Below are 25597 nucleotides of genomic sequence, written 5' to 3' on the forward strand. Positions count from 1 at the left end.
CATATCCTCTTCAATTGAGGGTTGGTGAAGTGCATTCAAGATCAATCAAAGCCAACCGAGTCAAGCTCCATTTATCACTTTGTATTTATTATTCAGGAGTTGTACTTTATTGTGTTTGACACATTACTTTTTATACTCTATTGTGACAAATTTTCGGAACCGAAACTTAAGAAAAGGTCTATCCAAACTGTGAATTGGATTATGTTGAGCCTGAGGATAGGCTTGGTGTTGGTTTTGGGTGATTACTTGTGAAAATCAATTGGGTTGATTATGAGCCTGTGTAAAACAATAGGACTCTAATCCTAAAAAGATGATAGCGAAATTTTTCAAGAAGGGTGTCTTGAAAAGTGGATGTAGGTGCAAGATTGGCACCAAAGCACTATAAATTTTGTATGTTTGTGTTGCTTGATTTGTCTGCATTGATTTTCTGCATATTCACTTATTTGTTAATTGCTGAAATAACTATTCACCTATATTTTATTCTACTGCATTAAATTTAAGTTTTCAAGAAGCCCAATTCTCCCCCTCTTGGGCAGCATAGCTAGGCAACAACTGGTATCAGAGACTGGTACTCAATCCTCTCATTGACCTAACCGTCAAAGAGTCACAGATATATGACAATCCCAACTGGAATCTCATGTCGAGGGACACAAATAGACCTCCACTTTTTAATGGCACAAACTATACCTATTAGAAAGCACGCATGCGCATCTTTGTTCAAGCACTAGACTATGACATGTGGAATGCCATAGTTAATGGTCCTCACACACTCACAAAAATTATTGATGGTGTGTCTCTTCCCAAAGCCGAAGAAGAATGGAATGAATTTGATAAAAAGATGGCACGGCTGAATGCTAAGGCCATAATGTTCATTATTGCTCACTAAATACTAATGAGTTTAATCACATATCAACTTGTTATTCTGCTAAAGAGATTTGGGATAGGCAGGAAGTAACTCATAAAGGCATTGACCAAGTCAAAAAATCCAAAATTAATATGCTTGTACATAAATACAAACTATTTAAAATGGATTCCAGTGAGTCAATCACTAAAATGCTTACTCGCTTTACTAATATCATTAACAGTATTAAAAGCTTTGAAAAATCTTATACTAACAGTGATTTAGTAAGAAAGATTTTCAAATCACTATCAAGAGCTTAGAAGGCCAAAGTCAACTATTCAAGAAGTGAAAGACCTCAACGCCCTTCTCCTAGAAAAATTGTTGGGTTCTCTGATGACTCAAGCTATCCATGAAGCAATCCTTGGAAGCTCACATGCAAACACAGAAAATTTCGTTCTGAGCTATCTCAAGAGTCAACTCTCAATTTGCAATAAGTCGACCCTGGCACACTATCATTGACTTATACACTATCACAAGTCGACTCCAGCAGATCACGAGTCAACCCCAGAACAGTCTCAAAAAATACAAAGCTGCAAAATTTTTCATATTGGCAAGCTGACGCATAAAAAACACGAGCCAATTCCAATCTAACACGAGCCAATCCTAAAAACAAGCAAGTCGACCCCGACTGGCCATAGAGAAAAGATAGAGTTCAAAATTTTATCCAATTGGCGAGTTGACCTATGACAAACACGAGCCAACTCTAGTCAAACAAAAATCAACCCCTAAAAACAAGCGAGTCGACCCTTGAACGACCACAGTGGAAACATAGAAAGCAGTAAAACTCCGTCCGTTGAAGAGTCAACGCTTCAAAATATCGAGTCAACCCATTACCAGACGAGTCAACCCCCGAACTGAACGAGCCAACTCCACGTGATTGCAGAAGAAAGATAGAGCACAGAAAAAATAACAGCAAGTTTGAGTCGACCCCTAAAGATCACGAGTCGATTCCTAGAGATGATGAGTCGACCCATTTGCGCCTAACAACAGCAACGACTAGTTTTTCTGTAAATCAGAATGATTGTTTTTATGTTACAGTAGCTCTTTCAACCTATCTATTAGCTAGAAGAGTGTTCCAACCACTTTCAAATGGTATAAATGTATGGAAACACCAAAAAAAATAAAGAGAGAACAAGAAGTGCAAAAAGAAATCAACAAAAACAAGAGAACGAAAGAAAAAAACAAAAAGAAGAGAGCTTCAAAGAGAAAAATACTCAAGAACATTTATTAAGAGTTGAAAGATTATATTCTCTTCAACTGAGAGTTGGTGAAGTGCACTTAAGATTAATCAAAGCCAACCAACTGAGTCAAGCTCAATTTATTACTTTGTATTTATTATTCAAAAGTTGTACTTTATTGTGTTTACACATTACTTTCTATACACTGTTGTGGCAAGTTTCAAGGATTGAAACTTGACGAAAGATCCATCCAAACCATAAATTGAATTATGCTGAGCCTGAGGATAGGCTCGGTGTTGGTTTTGGTTGGTTACCTGTGAAAATCAACTGGGTTGATTATAAACTCGGGTAAAACAATCGGACTGTAATCCTGAAAAAATTATAGTGAAAATTTTCAAGAAGGGTGTCTTAGGAAGTGGACGTAGGTGCAGAATTGACACCGAACCACTATAAAATTGTGTTTTTGTCACTTGATTTGTTTGCATTGATTTTTTGCATACTTATTCGTTAGTTGCTGAAATTAATATTTATCTATCAAATTTTTATTGTGCTGCATTATATTTAAGTTTTTGAGAAGCCTAATTCACCCTTCATAAAATCAGAAGTTTATTACGAAGATGATCCTGATATCTACAAGAGACATTACCACTCCATGAGATTTTAGATGTTGGTATATATTTAAATTGACTTTATATTCTGTATTTTATTGATTTTCTTTATAAATATAATGATCTACGTACTTTAATTGCATTTAGCATTAAAATTATAGTCATTTTATAAACAACAAGCATGAAGAAAAGAAACACCAAATTAAAGAATATCAAAACACCGCAAAAAACATCAAATTGTTGTTCAAATCACTCAAAAACTTCATAAAAAATCATTAAACATAAAAAAATGAAAAAGTAAAAAATAAAAAATTGTGTACATGGTTCAGAACCAACATGCCTAACCATATCAAGTGTCAGTACTGTATTGACCAGTAAGTGATAGCTATCAGGTTCAGGTTCGCAGCATGAACGATGAAACCAACTGAATCCACTTTCTCAATACCGTACCATACCAGTAGCTGACTTGTACGGATCCCAGTACTAGTTCAGCCTGCCTTGCATGCACGAGTTTCCAAGTTGTACAAGATGGAATCAAAGCTGAGCTATCAACAAGAGGTTCCATGTTCTCAACCAAGAAAGATTGACACAACAATCAGTATTCATATCTTTTAACTATCTTTTATCTTAACATGCTATTACATGCGCACGCGCACATATATATATATATATATATATATATGGAGTAAAAGCTTGGAGGCCAACCTCCAAATCCTGAAGCCTATTTATTTTCTTGTACTTGGGCATTCTCTATCTCTAGCATATCCAACAAGGAAAAAAAAACCAAAAAAATCTAGTGCTATGTGCCTCCATTCTCTTTGATGAGTAATTCCAACCATGGTTTTAAAGTGCCAACACTAGCAATAGCACCCTATCAGCATCACACAATTAAATCATTTTTTTAATTAGAAGGATGTTTTCAGTTCGTAAGTCCTTTTTTTTGTTTCAACACAGCTCGACAAGAGTCATGTTGACGATGACCACCAATCCCATCAGCAGCATCGGTTGAACCTTGATTATGACCATATCGTCAATAAATGGTATTCTAGCCATGTTACTTGATAATAGTTGACCATGACCACCAATCCTATCAGCAGCATCAGTTGAACCTTGATTATGATCATATCATCAATAAATGGTATTCTCGCCAAGTTACTTGATCATAGGTATGCACTTAGAAAACATGGTCACAAGGAATTGCAAGTAGAATTTGTTGACAGTATCGCAACCAAATGGACTTCAAGCCATAGTATGCCGTCGTGCCATGCCGATTCAGTACTGGTACATAGTATGGGGGGCATACCAACTGCCGAACCGGTCTCCATAGTGGGTGTACCTATATAGTGACAAGGTGGCATCGGTATGGGGCTCAGTACCATTGCTTTGTACCTTGCTTCAAGCAACATATCCTTTGAGGGTAGATGAATAATTTTGCCACTACACAATAGATGGCAAAGAAATATGTCACAGTTTAGGTCCATAGCTACAATTTAAATTAGAGGATCTAGAAGACGATAATCAAACTCAGATTGTTAATTCTTCTGCAGCATTTATCTTTACCACCGAATTGTCCAACATGCAATTTATGGAGTTCTTAATCTAATTCTAGTCATTTGATACCTTGAATCATCAATTCACAATACCAAGTAAATGATGGAAGATCGACTCCATGCTGATAGATGACATATGATGGATCTCTAGTTGAATCATTTGATAGAAAACCCAACTAAAAATTTCTCAGCAGTAAATGAATACTATAGAATAATATAAAATAGGAAGACTAACTACTTTTGGGGTTGGTGTGCCATAAGTGGGATGTAAAACCCAATCACACATATAGAAATTGATAACATATAATCTCATTAAGTAATCCAGATTATTGATTAACAATCACATGCAATAAGATAATAACCCCTTGACTTATTATAAAGAAGGCCACTTGACTGATTGATATCACTAGAGAATTAAAAAGCTGATGGATTTAAAGTTCTTGAGAAGCTCTTGAAATATATCAAGCCCATCTTATAGGCGGTACCAGGTGGTATATGCAAATATACAAATAGTATTATGTTACCTATTTTTTTCGGGAGAGGGATATATATAGAAGTATATTAATTATTTGATTTTAGACGTATGCAATGGGAAAATATTAAAGTTCATTAATTTATGTCAGACATATAATAAAAATGAAAAAAATTTGACCTAAGCCACACAAGAGAAGGGAAAAAAATCTCTGTACATCCCACATGATAATCAACTACCATTTTATGTGGCAGCATTGGTTTTGTTACCTCTTGAGAAACAAAGAGTTAGAAAGGACTACCATAAAGTAAGGTTTCACCTAAAAAGAATGACCAGAAAAATCAGAAAGAATTGATGCCAGTTTTGCCTCCTCCAAAAACATTAATGTATGAGATTTATAAAAAGTGCATATATGCAAATCCACTTCATCAAAGACTTCTTAAATTATAATATGGTGCCTGAAGTGTCAAGCATGACTATATGAACTGCAGAGATATTCCTGAATACAAGGTCTATCATAAAAACCAAACTCTTCAATGCAAGTTTATGGCAATGGACCAACATCTTTTGCACAAAAAAATTAAAGGAAAAAAATTATTTTCTAGATTCAAAGAAAAAAGAGAGTTCTTTTTTATAAGCCATGTTTACCAGCTCAGAATAGCCAAGATCATAGATGTCTTCAGTAACCCAGCCATCAATATCAAAATCAGCAGAAGAGCGGTGTCCATTTGCATAAAGCCATCGACCTTTCTCAACTTTCCGACAATTTGGGCACTGCATTGCCCCCTTTGCATTAAATGCTGAGCCAATGCAATCTGAACAAGTAATGAAAGAATAGTTGGATCAAAATATAACAATCAAACTAAAGACAAATTATACAGAACATTCTAACCGTGAAGAGTATGCAAAACCACATGAAATTTAGTGAATAGGCATATAACGCTTAATGATGGGAAGAGGCTAACGTTCTACTATCCCAGATTAGTAAGTTGCATAAAGGGTAAATTAGCAGAAATTCTTGACATGAATAGCAATGTGCAAAGAATATCAATAAAACTAGTTTATTGCTCAACTTTTGGGACTAGTAGACTGACCCAGGATCTAATCTGACAAAACACCTTTGAAGAAGCAAAATGTCAAGATAGTTTGGGAGTGCATCAAAGCCAACCATGTAAAACATAAAAGTTTGCAATTCCAATGCTACAGCAGTTATAAAAAATGTAAACAAATTAGGATGAGGTTCCCATATTAGGTTCCAGTTTCAACTCAACAAGCATGATAAAATCTCTCCATATGAATGTGGAAAATACATTCAGATCAGCAACAGGGAAAAATCTATTCATGATTTAATCATAGAACCAGAAAAGCCCTGTACATTCTAATTGTAAAATTAACTATACCATTGACTCATCCTTTTATCCCTGATGTTTAACATCACATTGTCAATTCCCCCTAAGCCAACTATTTGTTTATCTCATCTGTTTTCATCATGGCAAAGTTCTGCATTTAGCCTTTATACATGACGACGACCAAACTAGATCATCATGGTGCCCTTTATACTTTCTTGGAACAGTAGCTTGTATTGAATATTTTCTAGAGAGTTGATGATATTCAGCAAGGGTTTCCATAAGCTTCCTTCAGCTTGGATGTTTATTGGTGGTTCAGTAGTCATTCAGATTCTTCCATCTGACCAACATCTTTGGTGCTGAAACTCTTTTGCTTTGTAATAGACTTCTATATATGAGGAAATACTATATTTTTTAAAATTAAATTCTTCGAAAGGACTATTCATGGTACCACTGGGCAAGTCCTCATCATAGCTGAAGAGTCTGATATGATAGATTTGAAATGAGCGGATAATTTCCGCCACTTTTCTTTCTTCTATCCCGCTATAAATCTCTGCCTTTAAGAAGTCTTCACTTTTTTTGATTTCGTATGATATAGTAAATACTACTGTTGAGAACATTTGAAGGGTGGCAAAGCAGTCAAACAAAATTAGCTTGACGAGCTCTTTCTACATTGCTATGATCTCATTTTTATTAGCAAAAGTGTTTAGAGAGTGAAAGCCGACTCTCAAATCATCCATGACGAATACTCTTGTCAAACCTAAAGGTTGAATTTTGATGATTACAAAATACTTAAGATGATGTTGTATACTAATGACATTGGCTTAATTGTGAAGTTTTATAAGTCAAGAAAAATCAGAAGAATTGAAGCACTGCAAAATCTTAAGTTCTTCGCAAATATCTCATTGGACATGTTCTAAAAGGAAATGATCTTAATCTAGTCCATGGAGATCAGAGATGAAGTCTAAAGTTTCCTGTTTGAAAGGCTTAAGTCAACTCCTAAGCAAAAAGGATAAGTTTAAGTTGATTCTGATAAGTTTTATTCAAGGAACACAGTCAATGAGTCGACCCCTGCAAAACATGAGTCGACCCTTGTGTAATTTAAAGTAAACAGAAAGTTCTTACCGCCTGAGAGAAGCTTGAAGAGTCGACCCCCGAAATTGAAGAGTCGACCCTTGAGTTTGAAGAGTCGACCCCTGCTCAGTCTCAGCGCCGGCCGAAAAACCAAAGCGTGAGCCGACCCTTGTGTTTAAAGAGGCGACTCCTGATGAAGATGAGCCGACCCTTAAGGATAAAGAGTCGACCCTTTGCAAATACCACAGCATAAGCCTTCTCGACATTTTGAAGTGCCGATCCAGAATGAACATGAGTCAACCCCTAAGATACATGAGTCGACCCTTGTACTGCTGGAACCACAACGGAAAGCTGTGAACGACTTTTGTCTTCTATAACAGAAAAAGATTCTCATCGGAACGGGAAGAAAGGAATTCAAATCCCGCCGAAGCATTTGTCTATAAATACGAGGGAACCTCAGAATGGAAACAACAAGGAAAGGGAAAAGATTCTATTGAAAACAAAAGGTTTCCACTGAGAAAAAGAGAAGAAAAAGCTTAACAGTTCATCATCCTCACCAGCATTGTAATCTGAAACTTTCTCTTGTGAGGAGATCAGTCGAAGTTTCTCACTGCATCGTGAAAAGCTGCTGTTCGGACATTGGAACATCCTTCCACAGCCAACTTCTTCATTGGTTTCAGCTTTTACTTTCATTGATTTATTCTTTATATGCTCTGAAGCTTTAAGTTTTCTAATTACAGCATTTTTTTAGTTGGATTAATTGCTACTGTAACAGTTTCATTGATTTTAAACTTGTAAAGGCTCTTCCAAGCCTCGATTGGAAGTTGCTGAATTGGGAATATTCAGCAATGAAAAAATTTCTGATTGGTTTATCTGAAAACCAACTGGATTGTTTGTGAGCCCGAAAAAACAAACGGTGTAAAATTTTTGGTTGGTTTGTCTGAAAACCAACTAGGTTGTTTGTGATCCCGGAAAACAAAAGGTTTTCGGTTGGTTGCCTAGGAAAACCAACTGGGTTTTGATTGTGAGCCCGGAAAACAATCAGGCTGTAATCTGCTGGGTTATAGTGAAATCTCAAGCTAGGCTTGAGAAGTGAACGTAGGTGCTGGAAGTGCACCGAACCACTGCAAACCTTGGTGTTTGTGATTGTGGTTCTTCTCTTCTTTTCCTCTGCATATTCCTGACTGCTTTACTAACTTTATTCACTGTCGAATTTGTGCAATCTTATTTCCGCTGCTGAAACTATAAGATAACAGTAACTCATACTCTCCATACGTTTTAACTTTAGTTATTTTTAAAGAGACCCAATTCACCCCCCCTCTTGGGCTGCACCTCTGGGCAACAAGTGGTGTCAGAGCCTGGTACTCACAAAAAACTTTTTGATCTAACAATCAAGAGTTAAAGGTCATGGCAGCCACTATGAGATCCTCTGTTGCCAAAGGGTAATCTACCAACAGACCATGTCTTTTCAATGGCACAAATTTCACTTATTGGAAAGCTCGTATGAGAACTTTTATTCAAGCACTTGACTATGATTTATGGACTATTATTGTTAATGGACCTCACACACCAACTAAAATTGTTGATGGCATCACCTTATTCAAACATGAGATTGAATGGGATGACCATGATAAAAGAATGGCTTAGCTGAATGCAAAAGCCATGAATGTTCTTTACTATTCTTTAGATGCAAATGAGTTTACTCGTATATCTGTTTGCATAACTGCTAAAGAAATCTGGGATAGGCTGGAAGTTACACATGAAGGCACTAACCAGGTCAAAGAATCTAAAATCAGTATGCTAGTGCATAAGTATGAATTATTTAGAATGGAAAATAGTGAATCTATAACTGAAATGTTTACTAGGTTCACTGATATTATAAACGGCCTGAAAAGCTTTGGCAGATCATATTCTAACAGTTATCTTGTTCGGAAAATTCTTAGGTCTCTTCCTAAAGCATGGGAAGCAAAGGTCACTGCCATTCAAGAAGCCAAAGATCTCAACTCTCCCACTGGAAGAACTGTTGGATTCCTTAATGACTCATGAGCTCTCAATGAAACAAAATCTTGAGGAGGATGAACCCAAAAAGCGCAGAACCATTGCTCTTAAATCCACTCTACATGAAGATGAAAGCGAGGATTCTGAATCTGATAACAGTGAGGAAATGGCCCTGATTATAAGAAGGTTCAAAAAATTCTTTAGAAGAAATAAAGAAAACTTCAAGAGAAGGCCTGTAATCAAGGAGGAGCAAACCAAAGAAAATAAGAAACCATATGTTTGTTATGAGTGCAAAAAGCCTGGACACTTCAGAACAGACTATCCTCTATTGAAAAAGGCTCCGAAGAGGTTAAGGAAGAAAGCTATGATGGCTACTTGGAGTGACAGTGATGAATCCAGCTCTGGAGAAGAAGAATAGCAACTAGAAGCTGCAAATCTGTGTCTAATGGGACATGAAAATGAGGTATATCTGAATACTGAATATGATTTCACTTTCGATGAGCTTCAAGATGCTTTTTCTAAGCTTATGATTGAATATAAAAAGCTTAACTTAAAGAACAAGGAACTGAAGATTAAGAACCAATCATTAGAAAAAGAAAATACTCTGCTTCTAGATAACAAGAAGAAACTGCATGAAGAAAATCAGAAGTTAGCTAATGAAGTTGAAAAACTGAAACCTATAGTTGATAAATTCACCCTAAGTTCTGAGAAATTAAATTTAATTCTAGAAAGTCAGAAAGTTGTTTATGATAAAGCTGGTTTAATATAATCCTTGGAAGAAACAGAAATAATTGAAAAACATTTTTGTGAAACCCACTTATGTTAAACCGAAATCTGTACCATTCAAATTAGACAAACTGAAACAGATATGCCACTTACAATCCTATAAGTCGGAATCTTATGAACAATGTTTCAATTAAAAAGATATAGGTTCCGAAGGGAACCATCATTGCTAACATTCAATGACCCAAGAAAGTTTGGGTACCAAAGATAAAGAATTGATTTTCTGTTTTGCAGGTGTGTCTAGCATCCCAAGCATCAAACAGAAAATGGTACTTGGATAGTGGGTGCTCTAGACACATGACAGGGGATGAATCCCAATTCATGTCCCTCAAAAAGAAAAATGGAGGAATGGTTACCTTTGGTGATAATGGAAAAGGCAAAATCATTAGTATTGGTAACATTCAGATTACTCCAACTACATTTATTGAAAATATTTTATTAATAGATGGATTCAAACATAATTTATTAAGCATTAGTTAATTCTGTGATAAAGGATATGTTGTGATTTTTGAATTATCAATGTGCTTAGTTTCTAGTACTAATAACAGTGGTATAATATTTACTGGACATAGACATGGAAATGTGTATTTGATTGATATAGATCAAATACTCATGAAAAACATGGACTGTTTGGTAGCAATGAAAACCAAAAACAGTGAAGCTAGCTGGTTATGGCATCGAAAGTTAGCTCATACAAGCATAGACTTAATTTCAAAACTTATCCGAAAAGAACTTGTTTTCGACTTGCCTAAATTGTCATTTGAAAAAGATAAAATCTGCTCTGTATGCCAACTAGGAAAACAGACCAGAGCCTCTTTCAAATATAAAAATGTTGTCTCCATAAATAGATCCTTAGAGCTTCTGCATATGGACTTATTTGGACCAACAAGAACTGCAAGCCTAGGTGGAAAGCATTATGGTTTTGTTATTGTGGATGATTTTTCTAGGTATACATGGGTTTTCTTCTTGGCACACAAAAGTGAAGCATTTTCAGCTTTCACTAAACTGTATAAAAAGATTTCAAATGAATATGGATTGAAAACTATCAAGATTAGAAGCGACCATGGAATTGAATTTGAAAATCATGATTTTAAAAATTTCTGCACCGAAAATGGTATTGATCATAATTTTTCTGCACCAAGATCACCGCAACAAAATGGTGTTGTAGAGAGAAAAAATAGAACACTTACTGAAATGGCTAGAACAATGTTATGTGAGAGTGACTTACCTAAGTATTTTTGGGCTGAAGCCATAAATACAGCTTGTCATGCTCTTAATAAAGTTACCATTAGGTCAATTTTAAAGAAAACTCCTTACGAACTTTTGAAAAATAAGAAATCAAATCTTTCATACTTTCATATTTTTGGTTGCATCTGTTTTGTTCTAAATAATGGTAAGGACAACTTGGGAAAATTTGATTCAAAATCAGATGAAGCTATTTTTCTTGGATATTCTTCTTCAAGCAAAGCATATAGAATATTTAACAAGAGAACTCTAGTCGTAGAAGAGTCAATACATGTTATCTTTGATGAATCTAATGATCCTTCTTCAAGAAAGAATGTAGATCTCGATGATGATGCAGAAGAACTCAATAAGCAAGACAAAGAATTAACCCTAAAGGATGTTTCTGCATCTGAAAATTCAGAGCATGATGATAATCAAGAAGAAGAAGATCAAATGCTTAAGGGTAAAACTAGTCTACCAAAAGAATGGAGGTATGCACATAGTCATCCTAGAGAATTAATAATTGGTGATCCTTCACAAGGGATAAGGACTAGATCCTCCATTAGAGATGTTTGTACTCATCTTGTATTTGTTTCTCAAATAGAACCAAAATCTTTTGAAGAAGCTGAAAAAGATAACAATTGGTTAATGGCAATGCAAGAAGAACTGAATCATTTTGAAAGAAACAATGTTTGGAATTTAGTTAGAAGGCCTGAAAATATTTCTGTAATTGGAACAAAATGGATTTTCAGAAATAAATTAAATGAGGATGGAATTGTAATTAGAAATAAGGCTAAATTAGTTGCTAAAGGATATAATCAAGAAGAAGGAATTAATTTTGATGAAACTTTTGCACCTGTAACTAGACTTGAAGCTATTAGATTATTATTTGCATTTGCATGCTTCATGGATTTTAAATTATTTCAGATGGATGTCAAAAGTGCATTTCTAAATGGCTTCATAACAGAAGAAGTTTATGTAGAACAGCCACGTGGATTTGAAAATCATAAACTTCCAGATCATATCTTTAAATTGAACAAAGCACTTTATGGCTTGAGACAAGCTCCTAGAGCTTGGTATGATAGATTAAGCAATTTTTTAATAAAAAGTAATTTTTCAAGAGGAAATGTTGTAAAACCTTGTTTATTAAAAAGAAAAATGCTGATATTCTGATTGTTCAAATATATGTTGATATTATATTTGGTGATACTAATGAAAGCTTATGTGAAGAATTTGCTAAGCTCATGCAAAGTGAGTTCGAGATGAGCTTGATGGGAGAACTCAACTTCTTCCTTGGACTCCAAATTAAGCAAACAAGAGATGGAATCTTCATCTGCCAAAGCAAGTACACAAAGAAAATCTTAAAGAAGTTTGGTTTGAAAGATTCAAAATCAATAGGTACTCCTATGAGCCTCTCTTGTAAATTAGAAAAAGATGAGCATGGTAAATCCCTTAATTCAAAGCTGTATAGAGGAATGATTGGTTCCTTACTTTATCTTACAGCAAGTAGACCTGATATAATACATAATGTTTGTATGTGTGCAAGATATCAAGTAAATCCTAAAGAATCACACTTAATTGCTGTTAAAAGGATATTAAGATACTTAAAAGAAACACAACACTTAGGCTTATGGTATTCTAAGACATCTACAATTGACTTAATTGGATATTCAGATGCTGATTTTGCTGGTTGTAGATTAGATAGAGGAACTTGTCAATTCCTTGGAACAAACTTAATTTCTTAGTTTAGCAAGAATCAAAATTCCGTAGCATTATCTACAGCTGAGGCTGAATATATTGTTGCAGAAAGTTGCTATGCTCAAATTCTATGGTTTAAGCAACAACTCGAGGACTATAGCATAAAACAAAATAAAATTCCTATAAGATGTGACAACACTAGTGCCATAAATCTGACTAAAAATCCCATACAACACTCAAGATCTAAACATATAGAAATCAGACATCATTTCATAAAAGATCATACTCAAAATGGGGATATAAAAATGAAATTTATAAATACTAATAAACAAATTGTAGATATATTCACTAAATCTCTTAATGAAGAAGTATTTTGTAAATTTAGAGGGTGAATTATGTATTTGTGATCCATTTTGATGACTGATTATGAATGATAAATTATGTATTTTGATTGACTATTAATAGTTGAATTTTAGTTGATTTGATCCGTGGTTTGTAATTGAGTTTTAAATCTTATTCAAAAGATTTTGTCTCTCGAACAGTTTAAGGAGACGACTCATATAAATGAGGAGTCGACTCATGTAGTAAGGGACGACTCTTAAATTAAAAGAGTCGACCCCTAACTCACAAGAGACGACTCTTATGTTAAAAGAGTCGACTCTTAGTTCATAGAAGATGACTCATGAGTTGGATGAGCAACTAAAGAGGAAACTATTAGAAACAAATGCTAAAAGGCTTTCTCTCTCTCTCTTTGAAACGTTGAACCTGAAACGTTTCATACCTCTTAGAGCGCCTTTTTGTCTTCAAACTCTTCAAACAAAAACCTCCAAAAACCCTAGAAAATCTTTCCGAGGTTCTGATATGGTGAGAATCAAGCAAGTTACATCCGGACCAAAGAGGAAGAATGCCACTCCACAAATTGAGAGGAGAACAAAGGCTTGGGCAGAGAATCCACAGAGGCAAGTAACACCACCGCCTCAACCCGTTACGGCTCCTCTGTCACCTCCGTCCTCAGTGTCGAAACAAGGACCTCTCTCCATAAGAAATGTATCGACAGGAAGGAGAGTGGATTTTGAATTTATGGAGAAAGAAAATTTTCCCTTAGGGCAAAATCTAAAGGATATGGGTTGGGAATATTTATGTTCACTGAATGTGCCAACCTATCCAGACCTGGTACGAGAGTTCTACAACAATGCCAGATATGGAGAAAGACAGATCTCGTCCAAGGTAAAAGAAATCCCTATCTTAATTACTGAAAAAATTCTTAGAGATACCCTTCGGATTCCAAATGATGGAGAAAATAGAGATCTAGAAAATAGGAATGAAGGGATTAGTACCATTCTGAATAGAGAAGTCACAGGAGATTGGACTGAGATCAGTGCCAATCAACTGAATGCAGAGATGCGTCTACTGCATCACATGATCAACAAAATGTTCTTTCCGAAGACAGAAAAATTTGATCATATTTCAGAAAGGGATATACTAGTAATGCACCATATCATACAAAGACTCCCACTGAACCTACCCTGCTTGATGCTTAGATACATGGAAGCTCAAGGACAGAGAAAAGGAGCTTCACTTCCTTATGGTATGGTCTTAACTCAAGTCCTCTGTTACTTCAATATAAATCTAGACGGGGAAACCAAGAAGGAACTACTGTCTTCTTATGTTTACAATGACAAATCATTGAAGAGGATGGGATTTGTTAAATCTGAGGAAAAATGGACTCATAAAAGGAAGGAAATTCAAGATGAAAGTGGTCAAGACACTCCTACACCACACAAAGGCAAAAGAATTCCTATACAAGCACCTTCAACAGAACCTTCAGTCAGGCAGCCTCCACCTATTCAAAGGTCATCAGATCCTCCACTCAGACTTGAGAAATGGCAGTTAAAAGCTATTGGGGACAACAGTATTACAGCACTGCTTAATTCTAGAGCCAGTTTTAGCAAAGTCAATCATCTCACTAACATGACCCAAGAAGTGAAAGCAGAACTGCAAGGTTTAAGGCAACTTGCAGCTAATCAACAAAGAAGAATGGTAGCAATTGAAGAGCAACTTAGGATTCAAAGAAATTCTGTTCAAGGTTCTGTACAAGCATTGAAAAAAGAACATACTCAGCTCAATTGCTCCATCACTGCACTGAACAGTAAAATTGACAAGCTGATGGAAGAGCCAAAGGAAGATCAATCTGGACCTTCATCTTCAAAATCTTGAACCTAGACTGACCTTAGACTATACCTAACCAGAGCTTAGACTAAAACCCATGTTTTCAAAACATAACCTTGTACTAAGCTGAGTTTCATGATTTTTTTTTTGTGGCACACTTGTATGCTGTCTGATACAAATTGATCTCAATTGTAATCTTTTTGATTTATCAAGTGTACTTCATTTATCAATTATAATGAATGCTTACCCTTCTTGAAATGCAGTTAATGTATTTATTGGTTTGTATGCTGCTCTGATACATATTGAATCAATCCTTAATCCTTAATGCTAGTATCAGAAATTATTTTTAATTTCCTTTCTTTTGTTGATGACAAAAAAGGGGAGAAATATAGGAAAAAAAATTCTAAACTGAGAGATAAGAAATATGAAAAAAAATTCTGAATACAAATCGGAAGAAATATATGAAAAAGAATTCTAAACTGAGAGATAAGAAATGTGAAAAGAATTCTGAATACAAATCGGGAGAAATATATGAAAAATAATTCTAATATGAGATATAAGAAATGTGAAAAGAATTCAAAATACCAATCTCTACATTAAAGATAATATATAGGGGGAGATTTAAATTATGATGGTAAACAAAACTTAAGAAAAGATGAAGAACAAGAACTCTGCATAATTCAAATGTTTATAATTGATAGGGGGAGACTTTTCTCCTTAATTTGGTGAAATTATGCATATATCTCTAAATGTCATATTTGCTCTGAACTTCATTATAAAATTCTGATAATTGCTGTGAAATTTATTGCAAAATTATTTTTAACTCAATAATTTTGTCATCATTAAAAAGGAAAAGATTGTCAACCCTAAAGGATGAATTTTGATGATTACAAAACACTTGAGATGATGTATACTAATGACATTGGCTTAATTGTGAAGTTTTATAAGTCAAGAAAAATCAGAAGAATTAAAGCACTGCAAAATCTTAAGTTCTTCGCAAATATCTCATTGGACATGTTCTAAAAGGAAATGATATTAATCTAGTCCATGGAGAATAGAGATGAAGTCTAAAATTTTCTGTTTGAAAGACTTGAGTCAACTCCTAAGCAAAAAGGACAAGTTTAAGTTGATTCTGATAAGTTTTATTCAAGGAACACAGTCAATGAGTCGACCCCCGCAGAACATGAGTCGACCATTGTGTAGTTTAAAGTAAACAGAAAGTTCTTACCGCCTGAGAGAAGCTTGAAGAGTCGACCCTTGTTCAAAATGAGTCGACCCCCGAAATTGAAGAGTCGACCCTTGAGTTTGAAGAGTCGACCCCTGCTCAGTCTCAGCGCTGGCCGAAAAACTAAAGCGTGAGCCGACCCTTGTGTTTAAAGAGGCGACTCCTGATGAAGATGAGCCGACCCTTAAGGATAGAGAGTCGACCCTTTGCAAATACCACAGCATAAGCCTTCTCGACATTTTGAAGTGCCGATCCAAAATGAACATGAGTCAACCCCTGAGATACATGAATCGACCCTTATACTGCTGGGACCACAACGGGAAGCTGTGAACGACTTTTATCTTCTTTTGTAACAGAAAAAGATTCTCATCAGAACGGGAAGAAAGGAATTCAAATCCCGCCGAAGCATTTGTCTATAAATACGAGGGAACCTCAGAATGGAAACAACAAGAAAAGGAAAAAGATTTTATTGAAAATAAAAGATTTCCACTGAGAAAAAGAGAAGAAAAGGCTTAACAATTCATCGTCCTCACCAGCATTGTAATCTCAAACTTTCTCTTGTGAGGAGATCAGTCAAAGTTTCGCACTACATCGTGATGAGCTGTTGTTCGGACATTGGAACATTCTTCCACAGCCAACTTCTTCATCGGCTTCAGCTTTTACTTTCATTGATTTATTCTTTATATGCTCTGAAGCTTTAAATTTTCTAGTTACAGCATTTTTTTAGTTGGATTAATTGCTGTTGTAACAGTTTCATTGATTTGAAACTTGTAAAGGCTCTTCCAAGCCACGATTGAAAGTTGCTGAATCGAAAATATTCAGCAAGGAAAAAGTTTCTAGTTGGTTTATATGAAAACCAATTGGGTTGTCTGTGATCCCGGAAAACAAAAGGTTTTCGGTTGGTTGCCTGGGAAAACCAACTGGATTTTGATTGTGAGCCCGGAAAATAATCAGGCTGTAATCTGCTGGATTATAGTAAAATCTCAAGCTAGGCTTGAGGAGTGGACGTAGGTGCTGGAAGTGCACCGAACCACTATAAACCTTGGTGTTTGTGATTGTGGTTCTTCTCTTCCTTTCCTCTGCATATTTCTGACTGCTTTCCTAACTTTATTCACTGTCGAATTTGTGCAATCTTATTTCCGCTGCTGAAACTATAAGATAACAGTAACTCATACTCTCCATACGTTTTAACTTCAAATATTTTTAAAGAGACCCAATTCATCTCCCCCTCTTCGGCTGCACCTCTGGGCAACAACTCTTAATTCAATTAGCAACTCTTTAATATCATGAGGTTGTGGTGCAAGGTACGTTGTACCAGTACTAGTCGGCGTACCGGTGGTGCCCTAGACCGGTACGGTATCGGTCCGGTCTGGTACCATACCGGTACCGGTTGAATGACCGGGTTTTGGGTTTCGACGCTATTTTTTTTTGAAGTTTTGTTTCTGTTGGATCTTATTTTATGAAATTAAGTGAAGTTTGATGTATTTTATTGTTTTCTTGATTTTTTTAATGGTTTTTGATGTTTCTATATTTAGGATTAGGGTTGAAGATAGATGATGCATGGTATTACTTCCTTCCGTTCCAAATGATACAAATGATAAAATGATACACATAAAATATCTTCAAATTAAGATACAATTATTTACATACATTTAAAGCACTCTCGGATATCTAAAATCGGAACGAGTGCCGATGGCTCTCGTAGATATCCGAATCATAAGTATAGTCAGGAGAAAGTAGATCAAGCCAACCAGAAAAAACTCGCACCAGGTTATAAGAACTATTGAATCTCTCGCTCACGCTCTGGGTCTGAGAGGTGTCTTTTGACTATGTAGAGGCTCATCCGAATATAGCGGAAGCAAAATCCGACACACCATATCCATATTCGTATGCCTAAGGCTGTGGATAATAGGATCCATATGCGAGCTCATCTGCAGTTGTATCCTGTCTTCCTGAACGATCTCGAGGAGCCCGTCTTTTATATGCAATAGTATCCTCACATACTCTATCAGATGGTCGACCGTGGTCCGTATCCTGTGTAGCATGCATAAAATTGGGACTCACCAGTGAATCGAAGGCCACCCTTCGGCTATATCTCATAAGTACCATACTGTCCTCTGCTCCCTCCATGGCTAAAAAATCCATCACCATCATAAGTACCGTGCTGGTCTAGCTCTCCTTTATACTCTCCACTGGGGCCCTTTGTTTTCTTTTTTTGGTAAGCTGGGCAGCTGGATGCTTACCAAAATAGTCTCCGCTAGATTTTTTTGAGAAGGAAAGAACTCTCTTAGCACCTCCTTCCCAATTTGTGGGCTCTCTCAAATCTACCCTTCTCTGGTTATCCCTCCTTCTGAGTTGTGATTGTCAGAACAATTCGTTTGGTATTTATAGCCGAATGGGAGGGGGCGTGGCAATCACTCTATTTTTTTTTCAAATTCTGTCGCCAAAACAGTGATAGGAAGGCCACAGTGCGTAAAAAAGGTGGCCGTTGTCGGCCACTTTATTTTAACACCACAACGCCATGCTGTGGTCTTTTTTAACACCACAGCGCACGCGAACTGTGGTTTAAAAATCACAACGCTGTGGGTAAAAAACGTACCGGTGCGTACCCGCCGATTCGCACCAGTAACGGTCAGTTCCAGCCCGAGATGGCTCGGAACGGTCCGACGTACCGTTTAAGTGTCGGAACGGTCCGGTACAGGCCGATTCGGCTTTCCATGCTGTGGTGTCATATCATGAATAGTATCTTAGAGTTCTTTGTTTAGAACTCTTTGTACTTTTTCTCAATAGTCTAGCCCTTTGAATTTGACCATTGAGAGCATCTCTATTAGGTCACATAAACCATAGAGATTGATCAGATCTAGATTCGCCTTAGATGATTTTTCACCTAATAACTTAATTTGCTCTTTGATCGTTCTCAGTAACTTTTCCTTTTATGCTAAAATGATTGACTAGGGCTGTCATAGCCCTTCTAAAATCTTTTTTCTCATTTAGGATATCGGTCTCCCATATTCCATTTATATATATATAAAGTCCGTTGTACCGATGCATACTGCCTTATACCAGACTTATCATACCATAATGGTATGGAACCGAGACTTGGTACGCCGAACTGACTCCTATATTGGCCACTATACAAATTGGGTGCAAGCCTGCATTACTTATTAGGCTCAGAAATTACCTCAGAAGCTTATCATGGCATTAGCATAATCTCATCAATTGAACCTATATCATTTGCCTACACCATGTCAAATCTACCTGAAAACATGTATAAATTTGCTGCAAGTCCACATTCCTCATTTGTCTCACAGAAATTACCTGTGAAGATTACCATGGCATTCCTTTATGTGCATTCCTTTTCCTTAATGCCCCCCAAATTACTAATATTACAATCTGAATTCGATAACAAACTCCCTTTTTATTTTCAGTTATAGGTTAATGTCCCTTTTGCACCAAATACAAGATGAAATATGCAAAGCCCTCAACATATATGAGTATGTCATTTGACAACATAGCTTTTCTCAGCCCCAATCCTACAAAAAATTCAAACCTACCATTTCCCGCTACAAGGGAAGCGTCTCTTCCAAAAGAGAAAAGTGGAGTAAGCATAATAGAAAATTTGCATACGCATTAAACAATCTAAGCATTATCCTATAATTCTAAACTATCAGAAGTAGCGAAAATAGAGATATTATAGAGTCAAATGCAATTCAAATCAAGGTTCACCATATAGGTGCATACTGGCACGTACCGGGCATACAATATTGCTTCAATATCAAATGGAGACTCAGTACGGGGGGCGTACAAAGTCTCGGTATGCAGAGTCGACCCTCATAGTGGGCATACAGACATTGTATCAGCATGGTACCAATACAGGGATTAGTATTGAAATTGCGAACCTTGGTTCAAATTATATATTTTTTCTCGTAAGCAAGTTAATTAGTGGTATTACATAATTTAGGCATCATTATGGAAATAAAGATTGAACCAAGGATTCAAGTACCAAGCATACCAACCCATACTAGCTGTTCTAGATCATACGAACTAGGAACCGGTACCCAACACCCCCTCAAGACCAATTTGTGATGGACCAGCCTGAATCACTTTGGATCCACACATAGTCAATCCCATACCACCAAGTACCAATCTTAAAACTCCTATGCCTTTTTCATATCTACTATATAATGCCACGCGTGAGACATGTCCAAGCATCCTCATCTCCTAACCTTGAGTTTCCCCATATGGCGTGCTATCCATATTTCCCACCCTGCATTGGTTAGAGCTACTGGTTGTCAACCATGAGGTGGAATGGTTAAATCCTTCCTCTAGCATTTATTATTTATTTATATACCTAAATGGTTATCATTTAAAAAATAAAAATATATATGCATCACACATGCCATAGTTTTGCTTAAAGCCATGCGCTGGTACCTTGTGTCAATATAGAACAAACTGCAGTATATAGCATACAAGTCAGCGACCATTAGAAAATCGTACCTCAATTTATAAACCTTGGATCAAATAGAACAATCAATATCATTTTTCCCACACGCATGCTTTACATATGAGTCTTATACATTTATGCATGGTCCTTGAAATTACAGCATTAGATGATCACTAAGGCTCACTCCACATACTAGCCAGATTCACAATATCGGTAATAAGAACTTGTGTAGTTAATGTGTGCTAAAGGAAGCCAAATTACATCAAGTACATTTCACATGCCACTAGAAACATTTATTTGAGTTGGTTTTAAGTTTGGGTCATGTGTAACGCCTTCCTTGCATTTGCACAGGTCATTGCTTTGTACTAGCAGCATTAATTAGAGTATGCGGAGTGCAAGTTTAACACCTATGGCCATGTTTTGGGGTGGAAATGGAAATCAGGATTGCTTTTCCTATTTGCAGGATATCTGTTCCTAGGAGTCATCATGAATAACTGATTCTGCTTTCTATGTTTGGATAAGTCTACATTATCTCAAGTAAATGAAGCAATTCTTGTAATATATTCCTATTTGTATAAACATACACACATTTGCTATAATAATATAACTATGAATAATATTTAATCTGTAATAATAATAACTACACGTTTTAATTATATATGATTCACAGAATTACATATTATATACGATATGATTGTTTTATAAGTGATAATATATACTACTAATTATAGTTAATTGATATTTAATATTTATTAATATTTACATACCAAAACATAATATTGCTTTATTGTTATACAATAAACATTATATAGTATTATAATATACTTTCATATTATATACAATTTGTGCTAATCAATATAATATGTAAAAAACCTCTTTATATAATTAACTAGTTACATATCTAACACTAGGGAAAAGAACACCAAAATGTCTCCCCCAAACCCCAAGGCATCCTTTTACTCCTTTCATGAGAATTCAATAACCAGTGAAATCAGCATTCCTGTGTCTAAATTACCAACCAAACATGGGAATGGGCTGAAATGGAAAAGCAATACCCATTCCCCATTCCTATTCCAACAAACCCAATGTGGCCTATATGTATCTCTATGGTAGAACTTCTACGAAAGCCTAAATTAAATACCATGTCCAAATTTGCAATAAGTATTCTCTTATTCTCCCTTATCAATCCTATATGCCTCCTTTTATTAAATCCACTGCCCCATTTATCAGGTTTTGGCTGTACAATAAACATTATATATTATTATAATATCCTTCATACTATAGACAATTTATATTAATCAATATAATATGTAAAAGACCTCTTTGTATATATAATTAGGCACATATCCAACACTAGGGAAAAGAAAACCAAAGCGCCTCCCCAACCCCCAGGCATCCTTTTACCCCGTTTACGAGAACTCGACAACCACTGAAATCAGCATTTCTGTGTCTAAATGACCAACCAAATAAGGGAATGGGATGAAATGGAAAAGCGATACCCATTCCCAATTCTCATTCCAATTCTTATTCCAACAAACACAACATGGCCTATATGTATCTCTATTGTAGAAATTGTACAAAAGCCTAAAGTAAATACCCTGTCCAAAAAGCCTAAAGTAAATACCCTGTCCAAATTTGCAATAAGTATTCTCTTATTCTCTCTTATCCATCCTATATGCCTCCTTTTATTAAATCCACTGCCCCTTTTATCAGGTTTTGTTAGAAGCTCAACACGCGTATCTCTTTTTCTTTTTTGACTTCAGAAATCCTATTATGTCCTATTTGACTTCATAGCATCCATTCTATATTCTGGCACTGCATTTACTGTTGGACTACCGAAACCCCAACTATTAATGTACTCTTTCTCTTTTATTTTGTTTTGTTTTCAACTCTCAAGCAAACTCACTTTTCACATTGAATTCATTCTACTAAATTTTTCCTTTCAATATCCTTCAAATATGCACAGTTTAGTCCTAGATGGTATGAGAGAGATGGGGAGAGTTCCCTACTCACAATGCACATGCATAAATTGCCTTAACTTCACCTTGACTACCGCAAAAGAATCTTCATATCAAATATAAATAAGGAATGTGGTGCCCTCAATTACCAACCTTTATTTACTGCATCCAAAAATGAACATGTGTCGATAGCCCCACCCGATACTCATTCATGAAGTGTTATAACTCAACTGGAGAAAGACCCTAACTAATCCTACTATAAGCATGTAACGACATAATGTAGCAAGCTGCAAATTATGTTGATCAAACTTGTCATTAATCATGATAAACAATGTTTTAATGGCAGCTGGGTATGCAAAAGGTCAAAGGACTGTATAACATAAATGCATTACGCGGATCACATATGCACGTGCATATGCAGTATGCAAATCACATATGCAGTTACTTTTTTTTACTTGAAAATAACCATAATATGTTAAATACAATAATAACAACAATAATAATTATATTTTTTGGATGAATAATAACAATAGTAATAACAATAACAACTAAGTGCTTATTGATAGTAATTTACACCTAGAAGCAATGACAACAGAATAATTAATATAAATAACTATTACTAATATCCATATCAGGCCCTTCTGAAATCTATATTAAAACTAACCATCAGCTTGAATCCACTCCTCTCCATGGGTCCACACAAAAGTGGGCTGTATTTATGGCTCCAAGATACTAACCAGGCTCACATATTAGTCGTAAAATACTAATAAGTCTATTTATGTGGCCCCACAATTGTAAGTAGATGGACTTGTTGGTCCATTTGTAGCATGACCACAAATAGTAACCACATAAAAAATGCTGTGCGGTCAAGGGACCACATATGCATATGCACATGTGGCAGTATGCAATGCATTTTTAGAACATCAGTGATAAATAGGCTCCAACAGGGCATCTCTACTTATCAAACATTTTTCCAGGTCTAGGAATTCACACTAACATTCAGAAGTTCAACATCCAACTAATAGTCACAAAAAACTACTTTATCTTTCCAATTAAGCCCTCTTGGCTTAGGGTTGTGATACAGAATTTTATCCCATTTTCATGTCGGAGGAGGAGAAGGATGATGATGATGATGATGACTACAACAAGCAGAGCTCTGTATTTAATCATCAGCAATTATCATCAAATTGAACATCATATTTTTTTTAGCCAGTATATAGACGATCTGAGTAAAGAAGGGTTAACCTCATACAGAAAGCAGGCACCTTGAGACCTACTAGACTATGGATCAAGTAAAGCCATGTATTATGCTTAAAAGTTATGATCCTTAGCAAGAAGAAGAAATGCAGCTTATTCACATACTAGTTTATGACACCTCCTTCCCAAATATGTTTCTTGCTACGAGATGCATGTCCATCTTACATATCAGCTAGCATAAACCAATTAATGTCAAGTTTATTCAGGCGAACAAGCACCGAATCAGGAAAAAGAATATACCAAAATTGCATTAAATTTCACATTTTCCTTCCTACAGTGGAAATTCAACTGAATTACCAATCTCAGTCCCACCTGCCACCCTGTGAAACCATAAATTCAACTGGTTAGCCAGCCATCTAACTTAATTCTTACATAATTTCAAATGGGACATGGATCAGACTGACTGCTGATTGGTAAGTACAAAATCAATGCTCCATGTTTCTACAAGGTTCTACTAGTTTCCTTCCTAACCCAGGTGAAAATTAACAAAAAATACTCTAATTTGGATAAAGTTGAAATCTTTATTCAAGCAAAAAATAGCCGATCGCAATCAAATTGCATTCTTTACAACGAAAACCCAACTTCTAACATCAGCACAAGGTAAACACCATGAAAATGTCCAGTAACGATAGATCTAAACAGAATATCACACAGCGCAACAAAAAGGTTTGATTTTGACAACAGGAGACGCACGATCGCTCAAACCTAGAATAGCAATAACAGTCGACAAGATCAGGCAATTCATTCAACATGGAATGAAAGGAAAGAATTCATCACCTAGATGGAATACATGCCCGCATTGGAGCCTGGCGGTCGATCTGTCACCCCGATTCAGCACGAGCTCCAGGCAAATCGAGCAGGAGGCGGCCGCAGTCCCCTTCCCCTCGTTGGAAAACTCCACCTTCTCGAGATCCATGGCCTCCGAGCCGCTCATCGATCCCTTCCCCTACTCGTTGCCTCTCCCTCACCGCCCCTAGAACCCTTGCTCAAAGACCGTAGAAGCCCCGATCCATTCCCGTTTCCGCCATGACGAGATTACAAAAGTTAAAAGGACGGAAGAGAGAGAGCACGGAACGAGACGGCTTCGGTTCGGACAACATGGCCAATGGGATTTCGCTGTAAGAATTCTCTTTTTTTTCCAGATTTCGACGGTCTTTTTCCCCCTTTTTTCTCTTTCTTCTGTGGCTTTGCGCCGGTGGGTTGCGTACTGTTGGGTTCGAATGACAAATAGCACGCCGTCCACAGAGTCGTCACGGTACATTTGGACGTTACACATTCTCGTCTCTTCCTTTATATGTCTACCCCTCTTTTTCATAAATACAATTGTTGCCTGCTTCTCATGTGAATTTCACTAGAGGATTTTTGTCTTTCTATGAATACGATGGGAGCGCGCACATCACAAAATGAAGAACATCCTATGGATCTAAGTAGGGGAAGAGATTTCCTATCTAGGTCTTATCTTCCTAATTTGTTGTAACATTTTATATTCACTGCTTTAAAGCCCTAAATAATATGGCTATTTTAGAGTAACATCTCAGACCCATTTCATTCACCAAAAAAAAAATTCTTACTAAAATATTTTTTTCTAAAAATTTGATTTCTAAAAATATGATGAAAAAAAAATAGTTTTGATATGTTTGGTTGACTATAGAAAAGTGACACATTCCAAAATAGCTTATATTTGGTTGGTCATAAAAAAGTAACATATTGTA

The 25597-nt window shown here is 36.0% G+C and overlaps 1 protein-coding gene across 2 annotated transcripts in view; it reads right to left on the reverse strand.

Moving 5' to 3' along the window:
• The window catches only part of LOC103715364 (E3 ubiquitin-protein ligase RFI2-like), a 36481-nt gene extending 11384 nt beyond the window's left edge, over nucleotides 1–25097 (reverse strand). The window contains exons 1-2 of one of the 2 annotated variants that reach the window (XM_017844769.3): nucleotides 24663–25097; nucleotides 5358–5524 (exon numbers count right to left, since the gene is read on the reverse strand). In XM_017844769.3, coding sequence (XP_017700258.1) covers nucleotides 5358–5524; nucleotides 24663–24819 — 324 coding nt within the window. In that variant the 5' untranslated portion in view covers nucleotides 24820–25097. The remainder of the gene's footprint in view (nucleotides 1–5357; nucleotides 5525–24662) is intronic. The other variant, XM_008802964.4, reaches the window with a different exon arrangement.
• Between the last annotated feature and the right edge of the window lie 500 nt (nucleotides 25098–25597).

The sequence above is a fragment of the Phoenix dactylifera genome, unplaced genomic scaffold (genome assembly GCF_009389715.1).
Source record: "Phoenix dactylifera cultivar Barhee BC4 unplaced genomic scaffold, palm_55x_up_171113_PBpolish2nd_filt_p 000214F, whole genome shotgun sequence".
NCBI classification, from domain to species: Eukaryota; Viridiplantae; Streptophyta; class Magnoliopsida; order Arecales; family Arecaceae; genus Phoenix; species Phoenix dactylifera.